This window comes from Podarcis liolepis (genome assembly GCF_965112155.1).
Source record: "Podarcis liolepis genome assembly, chromosome: 7".
Classification (NCBI taxonomy): Eukaryota; Metazoa; Chordata; class Lepidosauria; order Squamata; family Lacertidae; genus Podarcis; species Podarcis liolepis.
This window is the reverse complement of record NC_139561.1, coordinates 90305337-90323195: the sequence shown is the minus strand read 5'-3', so window position 1 is coordinate 90323195 and position 17859 is coordinate 90305337. Positions and strand designations below refer to the sequence as shown.

Here is a 17859-nt window from a genome sequence, read left to right as displayed (position 1 = left end):
TTTGCATAATCGGTCCTTCATTTTATTATGCGTGGAAATTACTTACTACAGTGGGACCTCAGGTTACATACGCTTCAGGTTACAGACTCCGCTAACCCAGAAATAGTACCTCGGGTTAAGAACTTTGCTTCAGGATGAGAACAGAAATCGTGCAGCGCGGTGGCAATGGGAGGCCCCATTAGCTCAAGTGGTGCTTCAGGTTAAGAACAGTTTCAGGTTAAGAACGCACCTCCAGAACGAATTAAGTACTTAACCCGAGGTACCCCTGTATATTTTTTAATATATGTATGCTTCTTGTCAATCTTAGCATTTAGATGCCATCTTTATCTCTGACCACGACAGCACTGTGGAAAAAGTATGTGTCACCAAGCTTTATGCAAATATTTCTCTAGCACTATTAGATCACAAATGATGATTCTTTCCTGTGCTTTGCATTCTCTTCTTGGGTGCTGGGGGCTGAGGAGAGGGAGGTGGAAAGTGGAGTTGGCAACCATGGAGCACAGGATTCTGAGAGACTGGTGCGGCTCAGAAACTCACCAGAGGGAATTCTCATATGCCTGGCGTCTTCTAGTCCAGACAGAAAACATCCACAACAAAAACAACAATCTTGGCATGTTGCTCTAGGCTCTGATATTCATTACTTCCTCTGCAGGCTCCAAACTCAAGATAGCACAACAAAATGTCATAAATCACACAGCAAAGCAATGCAAGAAAATTACCAGCAAATCCTTTCCCATCTAGATGTTCTAAGCCTTGGGTAGGCAAACTAAGGCCCAGGGGCTGGATGCGGCCCAATCGCCTTCTAAATCCGGCCTGTGGACGGTCCGGGAATCGCCATGTATTTATATGAGTAGAATGTGTGTTTTTATTTAAAATGCATCTCTGGGGTATTTGTGGGGCATAGGAACTCGTTCATATTTTCCCCCAAAATATAGTCTGGCCCCCCCACAAGGTCTGAAGCATATAACAACCAACAAGTCCGGAAGCAAATGCAGCAAGTTTTTCTTTTCTTTTCAGGCGTAAGGTCAAAGCTTAAACACACTTTGTGAGGAGATGGGAATTCAAGAGGCACCAAAGTTCTTTGGGCTCAGCAGAGGAGAGGATGGGAAGGGCAGCAATGGGGAAAGAAGGATGATAAACGCAGAGAGGCATAAACCCAGCCGAAGGAAGCCCAGTCCACAGGTAGGAACAAGGCCTAATTTGAGAGCAAAATCTTGAGCCGGCCCTTACAAAAGCCCTTGGGCGAGGGCCAGGAAAGGGAAGAAGACCGCTCCCCTCTCCCTGAGCAGCCAGAGAGACCAGCTTGTGCAAGAGCACAGTGGCAGGGGAGGAAAGACTTGGTTTCCACTCAACGCGGGACGATGCAGAGCTTGTAGAAGGGCGGGATGGTGGCAAAGCCGCACTCCTGGGGTGTTGTGTCAATGTCCTTGGGGTCCACAAGGGGCTTCAGCCGGAATCTCTGCAGGGTGGTGGTGAAAAAAAGGAAGAGCTCCATTCGGGCCAACGTTTCACCCAGACACACCCGTTTCCCTGCAAGGCGAAAGGGAGAGGAATCAGCAGGGAGGGAAGACATGGGATTTGGGGTTAGAGGCCAGGTTTAGGTCAAGTCCAACGTCCTTGGGGCGTGAATAGAACAGCTGAAATCCATGTGAATGGAGAGGGCCTTCTGGCGGTTCCATCGCTGTGAGAAGCCAAGTTACAGGGAACCAGGCAGAGGGCCTTTTCGGTAGTGGCACCCGCCCAGTGATACCCTCCCACCAGATGTCAAAGAGGAAAACAACTACCAGACTTTTAGAAGACATCTGAAGGCAGCCCTGTTTAGGGAAGATTTTAATGTTTAATAGATATTTTAATATTCTGTTGGAAGCCGCCCAGAGTGGAATGGTATAAATAATAATTTTATTATTATTATTATTATTATTATTATTATTATTATTATTATTATTATCTACCTGAGGAGAATGGCATGAAAGCGTCGTTCTTCTTGAAGCGCCCATTCTCATCCAGGAAGTTTTCTGGGTTGAAAGCAAATGGGTTTTTAAACTTCATGGGGTCGAACAGGACAGTGTGGAGTACAGGGTAGATTTCTGTCCCCTAGGAAAAAGAGGGAGAGAATATTGAGGTCAGAATTGCAAAGATTCAGGGAAAGTCGAGAGAGAGAAGCTCTCCACCCCTTCTCTCAACTGGTGGATTGCCAGCCACATTTGACCACCGGCCAACTCCTCCCTGTGACATCTACAGACTGCCCTGCCTGAATGTGAAGGCACCACGTGGGTAGCTGACTCACAGAAATCTCATGCAATCTGGTCAAACGGTCAGTTGATCTATAGGTCCCCTTCCCCCCACTCTACAGAAGCATCACTGTGGGCATCCGTCTGGGGTCAGGGAGGCATTCCACCTCTGGCTGTAGTTCAGCTTAAGCCAAGAGGAGGTCCAGCCTTGCCATTAGGCAGAGTGAGCCAGCTGCTTCAAGCGGCATGTCTGGAGGGTGAGGACTAGAGGCCAGGTGTTGGAGGACAGATGTGTCCCCATCATAGCTGTCAACCGTCCCTTATTTGACGGGAAAGTCCCTTATCCCAGCGCCGTGTCCCACTGCTGTCCCTTATTGATGATGTCCCTTAAATTTCCCGGGTTTCAAAGGAAGCAGCTCCTCTCCCTCCCTCCCTGCCGGCCAGGGAGGAGGGAGGCTCCAACTGTGTTGCTTGGCTGCGTTGCTCACCCAATAAGGAGTCTAAGAACGACTGGGAGCTTGCATGCCTTGTGCCGATCAAATCGGCCGCATTGCCTGGGGACTCGCCTTTGCTCAGCGCTTCCCAGCGGAGAGGTGACGGTGGTTTTCCTTGCTGCATCCCCTTTGCCGGGTTGCTGAGCTGTGGGAACCAGCGCTTGAGGCTTCGTTTGGCTGCTGTCTGGGCTCAGAAGTTGAACATAGCTGTGCTCTGAAAATCCCTTATTTTGGCTGCTGATCCCTTATTTTTGAGGTTGCTGGTCCCTTATTTTCAAATCTGTAAGTTGACATCTATGGTCCCCATAGCCGCAGCGTGAGACTTTACCAACTGGGCCCTGGTCATCCTTTGAGGATTGGCTGTTGTGTTGTTGTTGTTTTTAAGTGCTATGTTGGCAGCTTTTGCCAACCTGGTGCCCTTTAGATGTTTTGAAATGCAACTCTGGTCAATCCCAGCCAGCATGGCCATGCGAGACACCTAGAGGTTGGTGCAGGCTGCTTAAGGGATTGGCAAATCTTTTAGACTCTCCTGGAGGGCGTCCAGTCCTTTTCCTTTGCCAAATACCCGCCAATAACAGGAGCCAACATCACCTCATCCTGCCTCCAACAGGTTGATTCTGTGCCGGATGAAGACTCAACTGTTGCGGTTGGGGGCAGATGTTGGTGGCAAGGCACAAATCTGTGAATGTTGCTAAAGCCACTTCCGACCTCGGGAGGCTGGCTTGCAGTCCCGCGCAATCTGGGGGAATCCTCGGGCCGCGTCATCCCCTAGCCATCCAATCAGCTGGCTCGGGGTGTGTGGCTTGCCCCATTTAAGGCAAGCGCGGCCCAGGATCGCCCTCTTTGGACCGCTCAGCTGCCTGGTTTCCCACCCGCCCGCCCTTCAAGGTTTCTCTTCTGACCTTGCTATGGACCTCGGTCGGTCACCGTTAAGGGGCCTGGTAGGATTTTTTTCCACTTGGCAAATTGGCACCGGCCATTTGTTTTTTTGCCTACCTTGTAGCAAATCGTCACAACTTTCCTGGGATTGGCGGTTAGGCATTGGTAGGGGTATTGTTATGCAGATGTGTTGGGGGGAGGAGCGCCATCACCTCCCCTAAATATTGAAGGGTAGTCTGGTAGAGGATTCCGGGGGGCGTGGCCTCGTCCTGAAGCCTATGGAGGTCAGGGCCTAAAGCGCGCCCCCAACCCCGGGGGGGGGGGTTACCTAGTTGATGTGCATCAGCAGGGCTCCCCCTGCTGGTGTTAACCCTTCCCAGTCTTCAAGCAAACAGGCTGAAGCCGGATAGTCGGATAGGACCAATGCCTAAGCCAATACCGCTCTTACCTGTAACCAATAAAGTTGTGGCCAATTTTAGCCCATTAACCTTAATTATGGTGTCATGTGTTGTTCTTTCCACTGGTGGGAGGCGGGAACTCGCCACGCAATCTCTTTTAAACAACAAGAACAACAACCCATTGTCTTGTGTCCCAGACACTTTTCATCCCCTCTGCCCCACAACGGATACCTTAGGGATGATGTAGCCTCTGAATTCAGTGTCGCGCATCACAGAGTGGGCCACGTTCATGGGGATGAGGTCACTGACCCTCTGCACTTCGTGGATGACAGCGTCCACATAAGGCATCTGGCTCCGGTCTTCAACGTTGGGGGCACGGTTCTGGCCAATCACTTGGTCAATCTCCTGGTGCATTTTTGCTGTCCAATGCATTTAGATCAGAGAAGGGTCAGAGAATCAGAGTCGGAAGGGACCACGAGGGTCATCTAGCCCAACCCACTGTAATGCAAGAATCTTTGGCCCAACATGGGGCTTGAATCCATCACCCCGAGTCTCATAGTCCACTGCCTGAGCTATCCGTTTACAATGGTACCTCTGGATGCGAACGGGATCTGATCTGGAGCCCCGTTCACAGACACAACGGCGCGTCTGCACATGCGCGGATCGCGTTTTGCTGCTTCCGTGCAATTTTAGGTTATATTTTAGTGATCAAGATTTAATATATATTTTTAACTGCCCCTATATATGAATTGTCTCTGTTATACCCAACTGCAATTCAATGTATTCCTATTGCGTTTTATGATTTTCCTGATATTGTAAGTGAGCCGGAACTGGTCTGTGACCGTAATAATAAAATTCAATTCAATTCAATAATTAATTCAACTCAGATGGAACTAAACAATCCTTTAAAAACCCGCAAGTTTATTAAAACACAGGGAATAAAAACAGCATGTATAAAAAGCCCTGCTGGGTCAGGCCAAAGGGGGACCCAGGCAGTCCAGCAACCTGGTCTCCCTGTCACCAACTAAACATCAGCATGAGCTGAATGTAACAGCACTCTCTTGACTTGCAGTTCCCAGCAACTGGGGCCCAGAACCATATCTGCCTCCAACAGTGAAAGTACAACATAGCCCTAGTGATTAAGAGCCATGGTTTGTCTTATTCTCCATGGGTTGGTCTAGTCCTCTTTTAAATCTGTCCCAGTGGCCATCACAACATCTTGTGTCAGTGAGTTCCATAGTTCATCACTGTGTTATCTCCCATCATTCAGCTTCACTGGATGGCTCTGTTGGGTTAGAACTGTTCCTGCCCACTTTCTCCACACCAAGCCTAACTTTACACACCTCTCTCGTATCTCCCCCTTACTCACTCACTCACTCCCCCCCCCCAACAGGCTAGGTTGGGCTTTAATCAGCCTGGCGGCAGTCTGCTGGTTCCCTTCCTTACCTTGCACTTCGGGGTGTTTCATCAGAAACAGAAACCCATATCTCAGGGTGGAGCTGACGGTCTCCGTCCCAGCAAAGAACAAATTGAGTGTGGTGAGTTCTAGGTTCTTGGTGTTGAATTCGCTGGACGGGTTACCTTTCTCCTGAAGACAAACAGGAAGCCAATGTCATCAGGATTCCCCCATGGGGGTGAGACGTAGGGGGAGTTGGTTTCAGGGCTGCTGCCTCTGTTATAGTCCTTTTATGGAAGAAGGACATCACTTGTCTGATGGGGGTGAAGAGAAACTAGGCAAGCTGGACACATGTCACCCCATCAGATCATTAATGATAATGGTGATAAATTTCTTATGCCCCACCCACCGGACTGGGTTGCCCCGGCCGCTCTGGGTGGCTTCCAACAAAAATACGGAAAACCAACAACAACCAGTGAAAGCTTCTCAAACTAGGGCTGCCTCCAGATGTCTGTGAAAAATTATATAGCTGTTGAACTCTGACGTTTTCCAGGAGGGCTTTCCATGGGGTGGGTATGACTATCAAAAAGGTCTTCTGTATGTTAGAATTCCTGCTCCGTGATTGCAGTCATGGGATTGTTGTCTATCACGTGACGGTGGATGTTTTGACTCCACAGAGTGGGAAGTGATGGAGACAGGATGTTTGTGTTACTGTGTTCCGTGAAGTGGGACTATTGTCCTTTGTCCTTTTCCTTTTTGCTGTCTGATGCTAGAGAGAGAGGGAGCCGTGTTGCAGTGCTCCGTGTGTGTTTATATGTAAATAAAGTAGATTATATGTAAATAAAGTAGATTAGCCAAAATGCTGAGGTCTGTCACGCGAACTGCGAAGACTCTGCGGATCCCTAAGTGTGCCAGTGTCTGTTGGCATCAGTCACTGTGATGTTCAGGCTGAAGAAAGCTTATGAAGCTCCCGAATGAACGACCAGGAGGGAGAGAACATGCCAGTCGGGCATGTGTCTCTGCCTGGGTCCTACTCGAGGTTCAGTTGAACCAACTTATGGTCCCTCTAGAGATCCGTTTTACTGTGCATTCACAATGTACACAATTCAGCTTTCAATACTCTTTGCACCTGCAAAAGTTTTGGGGTGGTCACACTGCTTCATTTCAAAGGAGTGCGTACCCTGTAACTTCTTACCGAAATCAGCCCTTAACTTTTCATACAACAAACATTCTGGTTTATTTTTGTGTACTGCTTTTGTAGCACTCCAGCCCCTCCGGACAGCAATAGCATGGTAGCATTGGGGAAGCATTACAGAACAATTAGGAAAGCAAAAGAGACTCACCATTAATGCACTATTACTGTGGCAAGAACACATTGCACAAAGCCACTTCCGCCCTTTGGAGGAGGTGGAGTTGCGGGCTTCATGGCCCCGGCCCGCACGCAATTGGGGGGATTCCTGGCTGCTTCACCTCCTGGCCAGCCAAATCAGCTGGCTCTGGGGGTGTGGCCTGCCTTATTTAAAGGAGGACACGGCCAGGGATCACCCTCTTTGCCACCTGCCAGCTGTTCCTGCTTTTCCCACCCTCCAGCCCTATGAGGTTTTCGCTCTTTGACCTTGCTATGGACTTTGGTTGGTCGTCGTTGAGGGGCCTGGTAGGAATTTTTCCACTTGGCAAATTGGCACCAGCCACTTGGTTTTCGCCTACCTCGTAGCAAATCACCACAACTTTCTTGGTATTGGCAGTTAAGCATTGGTATTGATCTGTAGATGGAAGAGGGGAGGTAGCGCCATCACCTGGCCCTCATATTGAAGGGCAGTTCGATAAAGGATTCAGGGGGGCGTGGCCCTGTCCGAAACCTGAGGAGGTGAGGGCCTAAGGCACGCCCCCTAGCAGTGACCCCGTGAGAGTTCCCAGTTGATGTGCATCAGCAGGACTCCCCCTACTGGTGGTTAACCCTTCCTGGACTTCTAGCGGATGGGCTGAAGTCGGATATAGTCGGTTAAGAGCAATGCCTAAGCCAATACCACTCATCACCTGTAACCATCACCTGCACACTCTAGGTTCACCTGTGACTGAAATGGTGGCTCACCTGATCATGAAGCAGTTGCAAAGTGTATTATCAGCAAGGTGTGCTAGCAAGCAGCAGAATCTGCAGAGCCCCTGTAGCAGTCCAGAGATTGCATCACTTTGTAAGTGATGTGCGTCTTAGTGATCCTTGTGTTAACCCTACAGCTCCCTGTGGAAATCCCACCTCATGTCATACGCCAACAGGGTACCTTTTCCATCTGGATGAGGAAGCAGTCAATGAAGTCACGCGGGGCATTGAGGTCAAGGGTCTCCTTGTTCTTCTTCACTCTCTTGGCAATGTAGGCTCTCATGTCTTCCAGAATGTCATAGATCTTGGTGTGTGGCCCTGGAAAGTACTTCAGAATGCTGGCATACATGTCATAGAACTGCAAGAAGAAAGAAGAGGCACCGGCACATAGCTGTCAACTTACAGATTTGAAAATAAGGGACCAGCAGCCTCAAAAATTAGGGATCGGCAGCCAAAATAAGGGATTTTAGCCAACCAGCTGAAATACGAAGTTAAAAGGGACCAGATAATTTGGGAGAGCAGCGCCGGTTTTTAGCCCTTCGTTTCCAGAGGTTGTTGCTCAAGACACCAGCTGATGAAACACTGCAATTAAATAACTACAAGCAGCCACCACTTTTTGCGCAAAACGAAGTCTAAGCTACGAAGATGCTGCTGCAGTTCTGTATCTTTTCTCTCGTGCTCCATCTGTAGCTCTCAGTTCCATCAGGTGGGGCGGGAGGAAGGGGGGGGGGAAATAGTGCCCGAAGTAAACCCACAGATCAGTCCATCTATGCTAGTCTATCACTACAAATCTATGTGGGAAGCGCTTGCGTTCCTTCCTCCACTTTCCCCCTCTATGGTTAACCCTTGGAACACCTGCCCGTGGCTCCGCCTTCTCCTCTCTCTGAACTGCTTTCTCTATGGCTGCCCTCACTCTCCTCTTAAGGCTCCTCAGTCCCGGCGGGGAGGGGCTCCTGGGGGCCGAGGCTGGAGGGGGTCGGGCCGGGCAGCCAAGCAACACAGTTGGAGCCTCCCTCCTCCCTGGCCGGCAGGGAGGGAGGGAGAGGAGCTGCTTCCTTTGAAACCCGGGAAATTTAAGGGACATCATCAATAAGGGACAGCAGCGGGACACGGCGCTGGGATAAGGGACTTCCCCGCCAAATAAGGGACGGTCGACAGCTATGCACCAGCAGCTGACCAGGAATGCCTCCTGAGGGTCAGGAGACCTCCTTTCAAGCCAAGGGGGGCCCACCAGATGATAAGTAGCTGTTATACACTACGGCTGGCTTTCAGACCCTTGCCCAGCCTGGTGCCCTTCTGCTCTCCACATGAGCTTAGACTCCAAATCCCATCAGGCACAGAGCACAGCCTGCAAGGCCAATGCTCAGGGATGATTAAGATGATGGGAGCTCCATTCCAACCATATCATGATTGGGAAATGGATTCGTACTCTGTCTGCTTTGAGACCGGGTACCTGAGACCAGGCGGTGCTCATCTCCCGGAAGCTGTCATTCATCATCTTCATCAGGGCCTGGAAATCCTTGTCTTCGTAGTCAAAGCGGTCTCCAAAGACGATGGAGCAGATAACGTTGGAGACAGCACGGCTGAGGGTGAAGGTGGGGTCGAAAGGCTTCTCTGCAATGCCAGGGAAGGAAGAGGCATTGTGCTGAAGGGGCCAAGATATCTTGGGAAGTGTGAGGAACTGTGGAACACCTGCAAAGTCCTCTCCCAAACTATTCTCAAAAGATCATCTGCAGTACCCACCCAGAACTTAAGATACCTGTTGCTGACCAGGCTACTAGAATGAAGACCTTCACTGGCTATGGAGCAGCCTTCCCAGAGAGCTCTCTCAGCGCTATCATTATGGTCTCTTTTCTTGCATCTGGTGAACGCCTTTTTACTCACCCAGGCCTTTTAAACAATTTGTGCTGTGGCTCTGGGCCTCCCAACCATGTTTCATTACATATTTGCCACAGAGGACTATTCCGAACTCTACTTTTATTGGATAATAGTATTATGCGTGTTAGGGATGCGGGTGGCGCTGTGGGTTAAACCACAGAGCCTAGGACTTGCCGATCAGAAGGTCAGCGGTTCGAGTCCCCACGACGGGGTGAGCTCCCATTGCTCAGTCCGTGCTCCTGCCAACCTAGCAGTTTGGAAGCACGTCAAAGTGCAAGTAAATAAATAGGTGCCGCTCTGGCGGCAAGGTAAACGTGGTGGCCAACTCTGGGGTTGCGGCGCTCATCTTGCTTTACTGGCCGAGGGAGCCTGTGTACAGCTTCCAGGTCATGTGGCCAGCATGACTAAGCCGCTTCTGGCGAACCAGAGCAGCGCACAGAAACGCCGTTTACCTCCCTGCCAGAGCAGTACCTATTTATCTACTTGCACTTTGACGTTCTTTCAAACTGCTAGGCTGGCAGGAGCAGGGACCGAGCAAAGGGAGCTCATCCTGTCAGGGGGATTCGAACTGCCAACCTTCTGATCAGCAAGTCCTAGGCTCTGTGGTTTAACCCACTGCGCCACCCGCGTCTCCCTTTATCTCTGCTTACCTGTTATTTTGGGGGCAATGTATGTGCTCTTCCCTCCCTGCCCGTTATCCTTCTGGAGCCCAGAAGTTGTCATTGCCTTTGGGACAAAAAGGCTTCCCTTCCCCAGCCTGTCTGGGCTTTGGAGCTTGTGGTTCTGCCCAGCCTGGTGGGGCTGCTATCCTCTTCCCTGCCCTTCACTTGGCCTACTCACCTTTGGTCTTATGAAATTCCTCCAGCAGGAACTGGGCTTCCTCCCGGATCCGATCCTCAATTGTTTTTTTCCCCATGCCAAAATTCCTCAAGACGGTGAGGGAGAAGCGTCGCAGCTGCTTCCAGCGCTCTCCCTCAGAAAACGCCACCCCTGCAGGTATGGGGAGGAGAAAGGGGAGAGGGATTGAATAGCAGCCAGGAAACCGCAGACACAAGACTCCTGCGTTGCAAGTCGGACCACCCTGGTTCCTCCTCCTCACCATAACCATCAAAGGTCCTTTGCAGCGTGGGGTTGGTTTTCCTTCCGCTAAATTCCTCTGCCTTGTCTATCAGGGCCTCCTTCACAGCTTCATGTCCACAGAGGACCACAATCGGGCGATTTCCAAAGTAGACAGTGAACACTGGGCCGTATTTGTCGCGCAGCTGCACAGGAGAAAGGCCAAAGGCTACTTGTTAAAATTTAAACAACAGAACAGTCTTTAATCCACTGCTTCTTTTTCTTACAATTCATTGGCACTCTTACATTCATCTCTGTGTTAAAATATGTTCACTGAACTCCCTCAGACTCTTATTTTGTGGGAAGGAGAGATGTGCCAGGCAGGAGGCTTTCGGCACATGCTCAGAGGGCCTCTACCTGCCACCAAAATGCACTTTATCAAGCAAGGAGACAAAATGCATGAAAGCAAGCTTCCATTCCTGTTTTGATAAAATTTTGAGATTGGTATGTCCCACACAGACTGGCTCTGCAAGTGTCAAGATGCTCGTGGGACAGTTCTGCAAGGTTAAATGCCATTTCTGACTAAACCCTCTTGTGGTGTGTGGACAGAAATTGTTTTAATGTTGTCTTTTGAAATGGCTCTGACCCAGAAGGCTCTAAAACGTGACTCTAGGCTGAAAATGCAATTCTATGCTTCATCCACAGAGGTTTAGTCTCCAGATCAAGGGAAGTCATAGTACTGCTTTATTCCACCTTGTTCAGAGCCCACCTGGAGTCCTATGTCCAGTTTGGGGCACCACAGTTGAAGAAGGATATTGACAAGCCGGAAGGCGTGCAGAGGAGGGCACCCCCTTTCTCCGCCACCAACCACCAAAACACAAACAGTGAACCCCCCCCTCAGGCGGCTGGGTTAAAAGTTAATTTTAATAAATCGTCAATGATGTGTTTAAATGTGAAACCTAAAATTCAACTAGAAGCCTCTAAATTATTGTGTATTCCTATAGCAAATCAGATGGTGAAATGTTTAGGGGTAAGGATAACTAAAAATGTGAAGAAAATATTTGAATATAATTATAAAAAAAACAAACTTGGAGCGGTATTCAGTCAAAGTTGAAAATCTGGGAGAAAAGGAAGGAATCGATTAGTACAAGATTTGAATTAGTTAAAATGTTTTTCTTAATTAGGAAGAACTTTCTGAGGGCCAGAGCTGTTTGACAGTGGAATGTGAGGAGATTTCACCCCTCCCATATCCAAGAATCTGCTGATGTTCTCTGCTGGTTCTCCAGAGAGGAGGGGCGGTTTCTGCTCTCTACTTATTCCGCTCCAGCCTCACATCAAAGAGAGAGAGAGACTGAGTGTTAGAGAGAGACCGTGTGTATAGGTAAGATTCCTGCTAAGGGCAGCTGCAGTTCAGCATTTTCGTTTAGACCTCATTTAGCTCTGTATATAGTTGTGTCTAGTTGTAGATAGAATAAAGAAGATATTCTACAGAGCTGCTCTCCGAGTCGTTTATGCTCTGCTATACTCTGCTGTGCGACGACTGTCTTCTTGTTGGAGTGAATCCGGTGCTCACAACTCTAAGCTGTGAGTCCACAGCACTTTGACCTGTTCCTGTGCAGAAGGTGGTCTCTGGAAGTGCTACCCAGCTCGCCTAGCCCAGTCGGGGCTGAAGTGGATGAGTCCAGTTCGTGGCACTGGCTCAAGGGCGATGCTGACATAATGGACTCCCTTGGAAGGTGGTGATCTCTCCTTCCCTGGAGGTTTTGAGCCAGGCGTTTGATGGCCATCTGCCAGGGGTTCTCTAGCTGCGATTTCTGCACTGCAGGGGGTTGGACTAGATGACCCCTGCGGGTTCCCCCCAACTCCCTTTCTATAATTCTATGAGACCTGGCTCAGAGTCCCACTTCAGGGTTTCATTAGCCAGATGAGCATTCTCTCTCTTATAGAGCTAAACTCCGTATTAGGTGGGAGAATGAACCATCCAACACTTTTATTTTTCTTTAAAGAAGGTGCTGGGCAGGGAGGGTAAATTTGGTTAAAGCAGTGGCTGGCATTCCCAGACCCTTAATCCTTTTTTCGTGGATCATTTTGTTGCTCAAAATCCTCCCCACAGCGTGATGAACTGTTTCAAAAGGACTGGAACAAATTTATATTTTACATGAAAGAAAATTGTAAACATTTGAAAACCTTTGCAGGCTTGAATTGAAATGTTTTGTAATGTAAATATAAGGAACTGAGTTACCGATAACAAGGTGAAATACTGCAATAAGATCGAAGGTAAATAAGTGATTACAGAAATGAGAAGAGTATAGAAAGATGTGTGGATGTCAGAAAAAGGGAGGGAAGGAGGTCGATGCTCTTATCGAGTAATAAGCTATAGAATTATGTAACAAAATGTGAATATGAAAAAAGTGGAAAATTCGATAAATATTACTTGAGGGGGGAAAACAAAATCCTCCCGTCACCTGATCCATTTCTCTTTCCAGGGGAAAAGAGACCACAAGACCTCCAACGAGCTGCCGTGAGGATCCTGCTATTGAACAAAAAAAGTAAGAGTACAAATATTTAAATAAATGAAGACATTTATGAAATATGATGCCAGGAACACCTGAACAAAAAGCCTCACTATGTTGACACACCAGTATTTCATCACCAAGGAAAAATAGCTTAGCATCGAAGGGGGGGGGTGTTGCTTAACAATTTCCACTGTAATGCGCAGTTCTTGCTCAAAGGCAAATGGTTAAAGCCAAGCTCAACCCGTCTCCTACTCCATCTCCCAACCTCAATTCCAACCCACCTCAACCAACCCTCTCAACTCTCCTGTCTCTCTTCAAATCCTCTCCTTTTAAACGCTCCCTCCTGGAACCACGGCCAGTCGGAGGCTGCCGTTCATTAACCATTTGCTGGCAGGGAAAGAAAGAAATGCTTATTGATCCAACCGGTCCAGCAAAACCCAACGTTTTCGTCACACGTGGTTTCGAGTCCCGTGTTGGGCAAAAGATCCCTGCATTGCCAGGGGTTGGACTGGATGTCCCGGATGGTCCCCCTTCCAACTTTACAATTCTAGGATTCTATCCAAATTTAGAGTCTCCAAAAAGCTGCCTGTTGTTTTTTAGTCATTTAGTCGTGTCCGCCTCTTCGTGACCCCCTGGACCAGAGCACATCAGGCACTCCTGTCCTCCACTGCCTCCCGCAGTTTGGTGAGACTCATGTTCGTAGCTTCGAGAACACTGTCCAACCATCTCGTCCTCTGTTGTCTCCTTCTCCTTGTGCCCTCCATCTTTCCCAACATCAGGGTCTTTTCCAGGGAGTCTTCTCTTCTCCTGAGGTGGCCAAAGTCTTGGACCCTCAGCTTCAGGATCTGTCCTTCCAGTGAGCACTCAGGGCTGATTTCCTTCAGAATGGAGAGGTTTGATCTCCTTGCAGTCCATGGGACTCTCAAGAGTCTCCTCCAGCACCAGAATTCAAAAGCATCAATTCTTTGGCAGTCAGCCTTCCTTATGGTCCAGCTCTCACTTCCGTATATCACTACTGGGAAAACCATAGCTTTAACTATACGGACCTTATAGTTAAATGCTGTTTAGTTAAATGCTGCCTACCAGAATGCAAAACAGGTTGGAAAGTTTAAAAAGAAGGGGAGGGTTGTGAAAGATGTAGGATTGCTGTTGAGTTGTTTAAAAAGAAAAAGAAAAAATGCTTTTGGAAGTTAGCAAGAATCATGCTCCGGTTGCTGAGTGCTGAAAGTGCACCTCAACATTTGGTCCTCACAACAACCTTGCAAAGGCAGGCAAGTGGATTTACTACTGTTACTTCTACTCGCAGTAACGCTCTTTTGGTACCTCCACTTTCCCCAGGAAAACCTGCTCTTTAATGCTGAATCGGAACAAACAGCAATTTGGGTTTTTTGAGGATTGCAGTTTGCTCGATTCCGTAGTAAAGAGCGGGTTTTCATGGGGAAAGCACCAGGGCAAAATAGGGAAAGTGTGCAAACAGGGAGCTTTCAAAAACAGACCTGTGCCAAGAAAAGGCAGCACAAAGGTAAGAGTGGATGAACCCTAACAGAGTTTTTTTGTGTTATTTAACCAAGCTGGCATCAGGCAAATGGGTGAACATATGGATCCAAAGAAAAGAGAAGCAAAAGATTACCAAGTGTGTCAACTCTCATTTTTTAAAAAAATAAAATTTAATGCAGTCTCTGCAAAAAACAAACAAACATAGCATTGGTGTTATAGTGTCATTTTACATCATCTTAAAACATTAATGGGTCATTGTAGGCTGTCCATAGACCTCTTTGGAAACGGGTGGGAGAAATTTGCTATCTACTTCCCTTGTGTATGAAAAGAAGGGGAGGCAGGTTTCATCAAAGGTGTCTCTCTTTATAAAAGCTTTTGGATGGACAGGGCAACCGTCATCTAATCTACCCAACTAGAGGCAGGCAGGCCGGCAGGGATACAAGGAGAGAGATGGAGGAAGGTGTTTTGGTAAAAGGCAGAGAGACAGGAATATCCAGAAAGCCACAAAGAAGACACAGAGATGCTTAGTTGGGGAAAGCCATTTCCGAGCTTGGGAGGAGAGGGGGTTGCGGGTTACCCCCTCCCACACACGCGGGGGCTGGCCTTTTGCCCCCCGCGAGATCCAGGGAATCCCCGGGCGTGCCTGCGACCCGGCCCACCAATCGGCTGGCTGGGGAGGTGTGGCCTAGCATACTTAAGGCTAGGCACGCCCAGGGACCGCCCTCTTTGCCCCTTTCCAGCTGAGCGGTTTTTCCCCATCCCACCCACCCTTAGGCTTAGCTAGCTATGACCTTGCTATGAACTCCGGTTGGTCGCCGCAAGGGGCCTGGTAGGAATTTTTCCAATTTGGCGCACTTTCAGCCTTTTGGTTTTTTCGCCTACCTCGTAGCAAACGTCACAACTTCCGCGGTATTGGCGGTTAGGCATTGGCAGGGTTTCATTGTTATGCAAATGAATGGGGGGGAAGGAAGTGCCATCACCTTCACCCAAGGAAAGGGTAGTCCGGTAGAGGACTCCGGGGGGCGTTGCCTTGTCCGAAACCTAGGGAGGTAAGGGCCTCCGGCATGCCCCCGAGCGGTGACACCCATGGGATCCTAGTTGGCGTACTTCAACAGGAACCCCCACGGCTTGTGGATAACCCTTCCCGGTCCCCATGCCGGGTAGTCAATAGGAGCCAATGCCTAAGGCCAATACCTTTCTATTCTGTAATCAATAAAGTTGTGGCCTTTTTATGCCCATTAACCTTAAATAATGTGTCCAGTGTCTTCATTTCACATGGGGGAGGGGAATTGCCACGCAAGCACTGTATTTTGAGCATATTCCTGTGCAAGAGAAAGGGTGGAGATGGAAGAGGAGAGAGATGGAGGCAAAACTGATGCCTCCGTGCATCTCAATTATTTTAATTTCCCTTTGACTCCTGGGTGCTGCTCTTGCTGCTCTGTTCCTAGAAGGGCTAGAGGAGAAATCTGGTTCCGTTTTCACTGGAAGGCTAATCTACCACCCTTTCACTTTCCAAAACCATGCACAAACCATGCACAAACTGAAGCACATGGATCCAGGTTCTGCAACGCAGATCTCCAGCCAGACAATCACAAATGAAGACACCACAGGAAAGGGTGCATGCAAATGAAACTATTCAGGGAAATCACTTGAAAAAATGTGCACATTAGTCAAAAGGGCATGCGAGGGGGAATGTGTTTATAAGGAGACATTTGCACTAAAATGTTGGTAAATTTCCATGAAGATTTCTTTTTTTAAAAAAGAAATAGTTTGCAAATTTCTCCAGAAATACTGAGAACTGAATTTAAGGTTGGAAAACTGAGAAGCAGAGAGCCAAAATTGACTGCACCTTCTGCCCCTGGTTCCCAGAGGCAGTCAACTCACCCTGAGGAGGGATTTCAAAGTTTCTGATGACTTGATCTGCAGGAAATTTCCAATCACAGGGAGCGGCATGGGTCCGGGGGGCAGCTTCCCGTGGCTCGATATGCTCCTCACTGCTGCCGAAATGAGGAGCCAAGTCAGGCAGATGACAAGAAGGAGAGTTACAATGCTGGCCGGGTCCATGATGGAGGTCACTACCAGTCTGTCGCAGTGCAGACAACTGTCCCATTTTGGCAGGGTTCTAGATACTGAATCAAGGCTGGATTTGGCCCCACCTTCTGCGTTATGTAACTCCACAAGGCCAACCTGTTGAGAGCTTTAATCCCAATAAACCTGTGCCAAAAGTTAATCATCTATTTCCTGGTTATCAGGATTGTGAATATTTGTTCCAGGAGCACGAGAGTTTGTGTGCACATTCTTCGTGATGTGGGTAAACGATTTCCATGCCATTGACTTTAAACTTTTTAATCTAGTGGTTTCTAGTCAATAGTCACGTTGTCCGCCTTTGAACTCTCCTGACAATTGCGTATTGCTTCCAAAGTTGTTATGAAATTTTATTTTTTGAGGGTGATTGCAAGACTAATAGCCTCCTTTGAGTGGAGGGGCTGGAAGGAACAAGGAGTGAAGAGAGGCCTGGCTGGAATAGAGAGGGAAACAGCCAGAATCTGAGGAAGGTTGCTCATGGTTAACGTATTCTATGTTACAGCTAAATAAACATTTGTTTTCAGCTTGCAGTTTCCAGCTTTCTTCATTAATACAAGGAGCAACACAGGGGTATCAAAAATGTGGCCAGCTAACTAAAGCGCAGCATACATCAGCTGGACTATACTAGGAACATCTATAACCTGCCGCTGTGGAGCAGAGCGATTAGGTCTAGTGAAAGAGGTCCCACCACCTGCGGAACTTGGCATAGACTTTCTGTTACATGATGACTGGGAGCGTGTGTTAGGGCGACTGCCAGTACTGCTGCCCAGCTGCAGATGTACCCGGTTGCTCCAAAATGCTAGGTGGAGGGTCTGGAATACAATCCTGCGTACCAACCATTGAAGCCTTCAATAAATCTGGGAAGGTCGAGCCAAAAAAGGCATCGGCAATGCTGGGAGTATAACAAAGGGCCGTGTTTGCGACCAAGTTGTAAGTACCTGCATGAGTGGGGGAAATGCCTGGGCAACCATCTGGCCACAACTTGTTTCAAAGGTAAGCAGGCCTTTCGGGGCGGCAGGGGGCACTTCCACCAGGGCAACCGTAGTGCCCCCAGTCCCTCCCAGAGTGCGGCCAGAAACGGGTATTAATACTAACCTCGGTCTGGCCTTCTCACCAATTAAACTTCAGCCATTGAAAGTCCTCGTTGATTTATATCCAAACAGGAAAGCCACCAGATATCTGTGGGATGGGTTTCCCCTCGGCTTTAGAATCCCTGTGTCATTCACACACCCAGCTCCGGTAACTCCCCGAATCAGAAGTCAGTAAAGGACATGCCAGAAATTGCAAAAAAGAAAATATTTAAGGAAATTGCCGCTGGGAGGGTAGCTAGC

General features: G+C 48.6%; 1 protein-coding gene across 1 annotated transcript; it reads right to left on the bottom strand.

The window, feature by feature from the left end:
- Positions 1–16690, bottom strand: LOC310712841 (cytochrome P450 2G1-like). The gene is made up of 9 exons (XM_083516250.1): positions 16328–16690; positions 10474–10636; positions 10215–10364; positions 8950–9110; positions 7678–7854; positions 5449–5590; positions 4234–4421; positions 1953–2094; positions 1–1530 (listed from the first exon to the last, which is right to left on the bottom strand). Exons 1-9 carry the CDS (start codon positions 16505–16507, stop codon positions 1349–1351), a joined length of 1485 nt encoding a protein of 494 aa, XP_083372376.1. The 5' UTR covers positions 16508–16690; the 3' UTR covers positions 1–1348.
- Between the last annotated feature and the right edge of the window lie 1169 nt (positions 16691–17859).

What these genes read in the sequence shown, in the direction of transcription:
- LOC310712841 (XM_083516250.1), bottom strand. Translation starts at nt 16,507, where the DNA reads ATGGACCCGGCCAGCATTGTAACTCTCCTTCTTGTCATCTGCCTGACT. An exon ending in AAGGACCTTTGATGGTTATG is followed by an intron (nt 10,365 to 10,473) that starts GTGAGGAGGAGG and finishes CCATACCTGCAG; the next exon opens with GGGTGGCGTTTTCTGAGGGA. An exon ending in TGAGCACCGCCTGGTCTCAG is followed by an intron (nt 7,855 to 8,949) that starts GTACCCGGTCTC and finishes TTCTTCTTGCAG; the next exon opens with TTCTATGACATGTATGCCAG.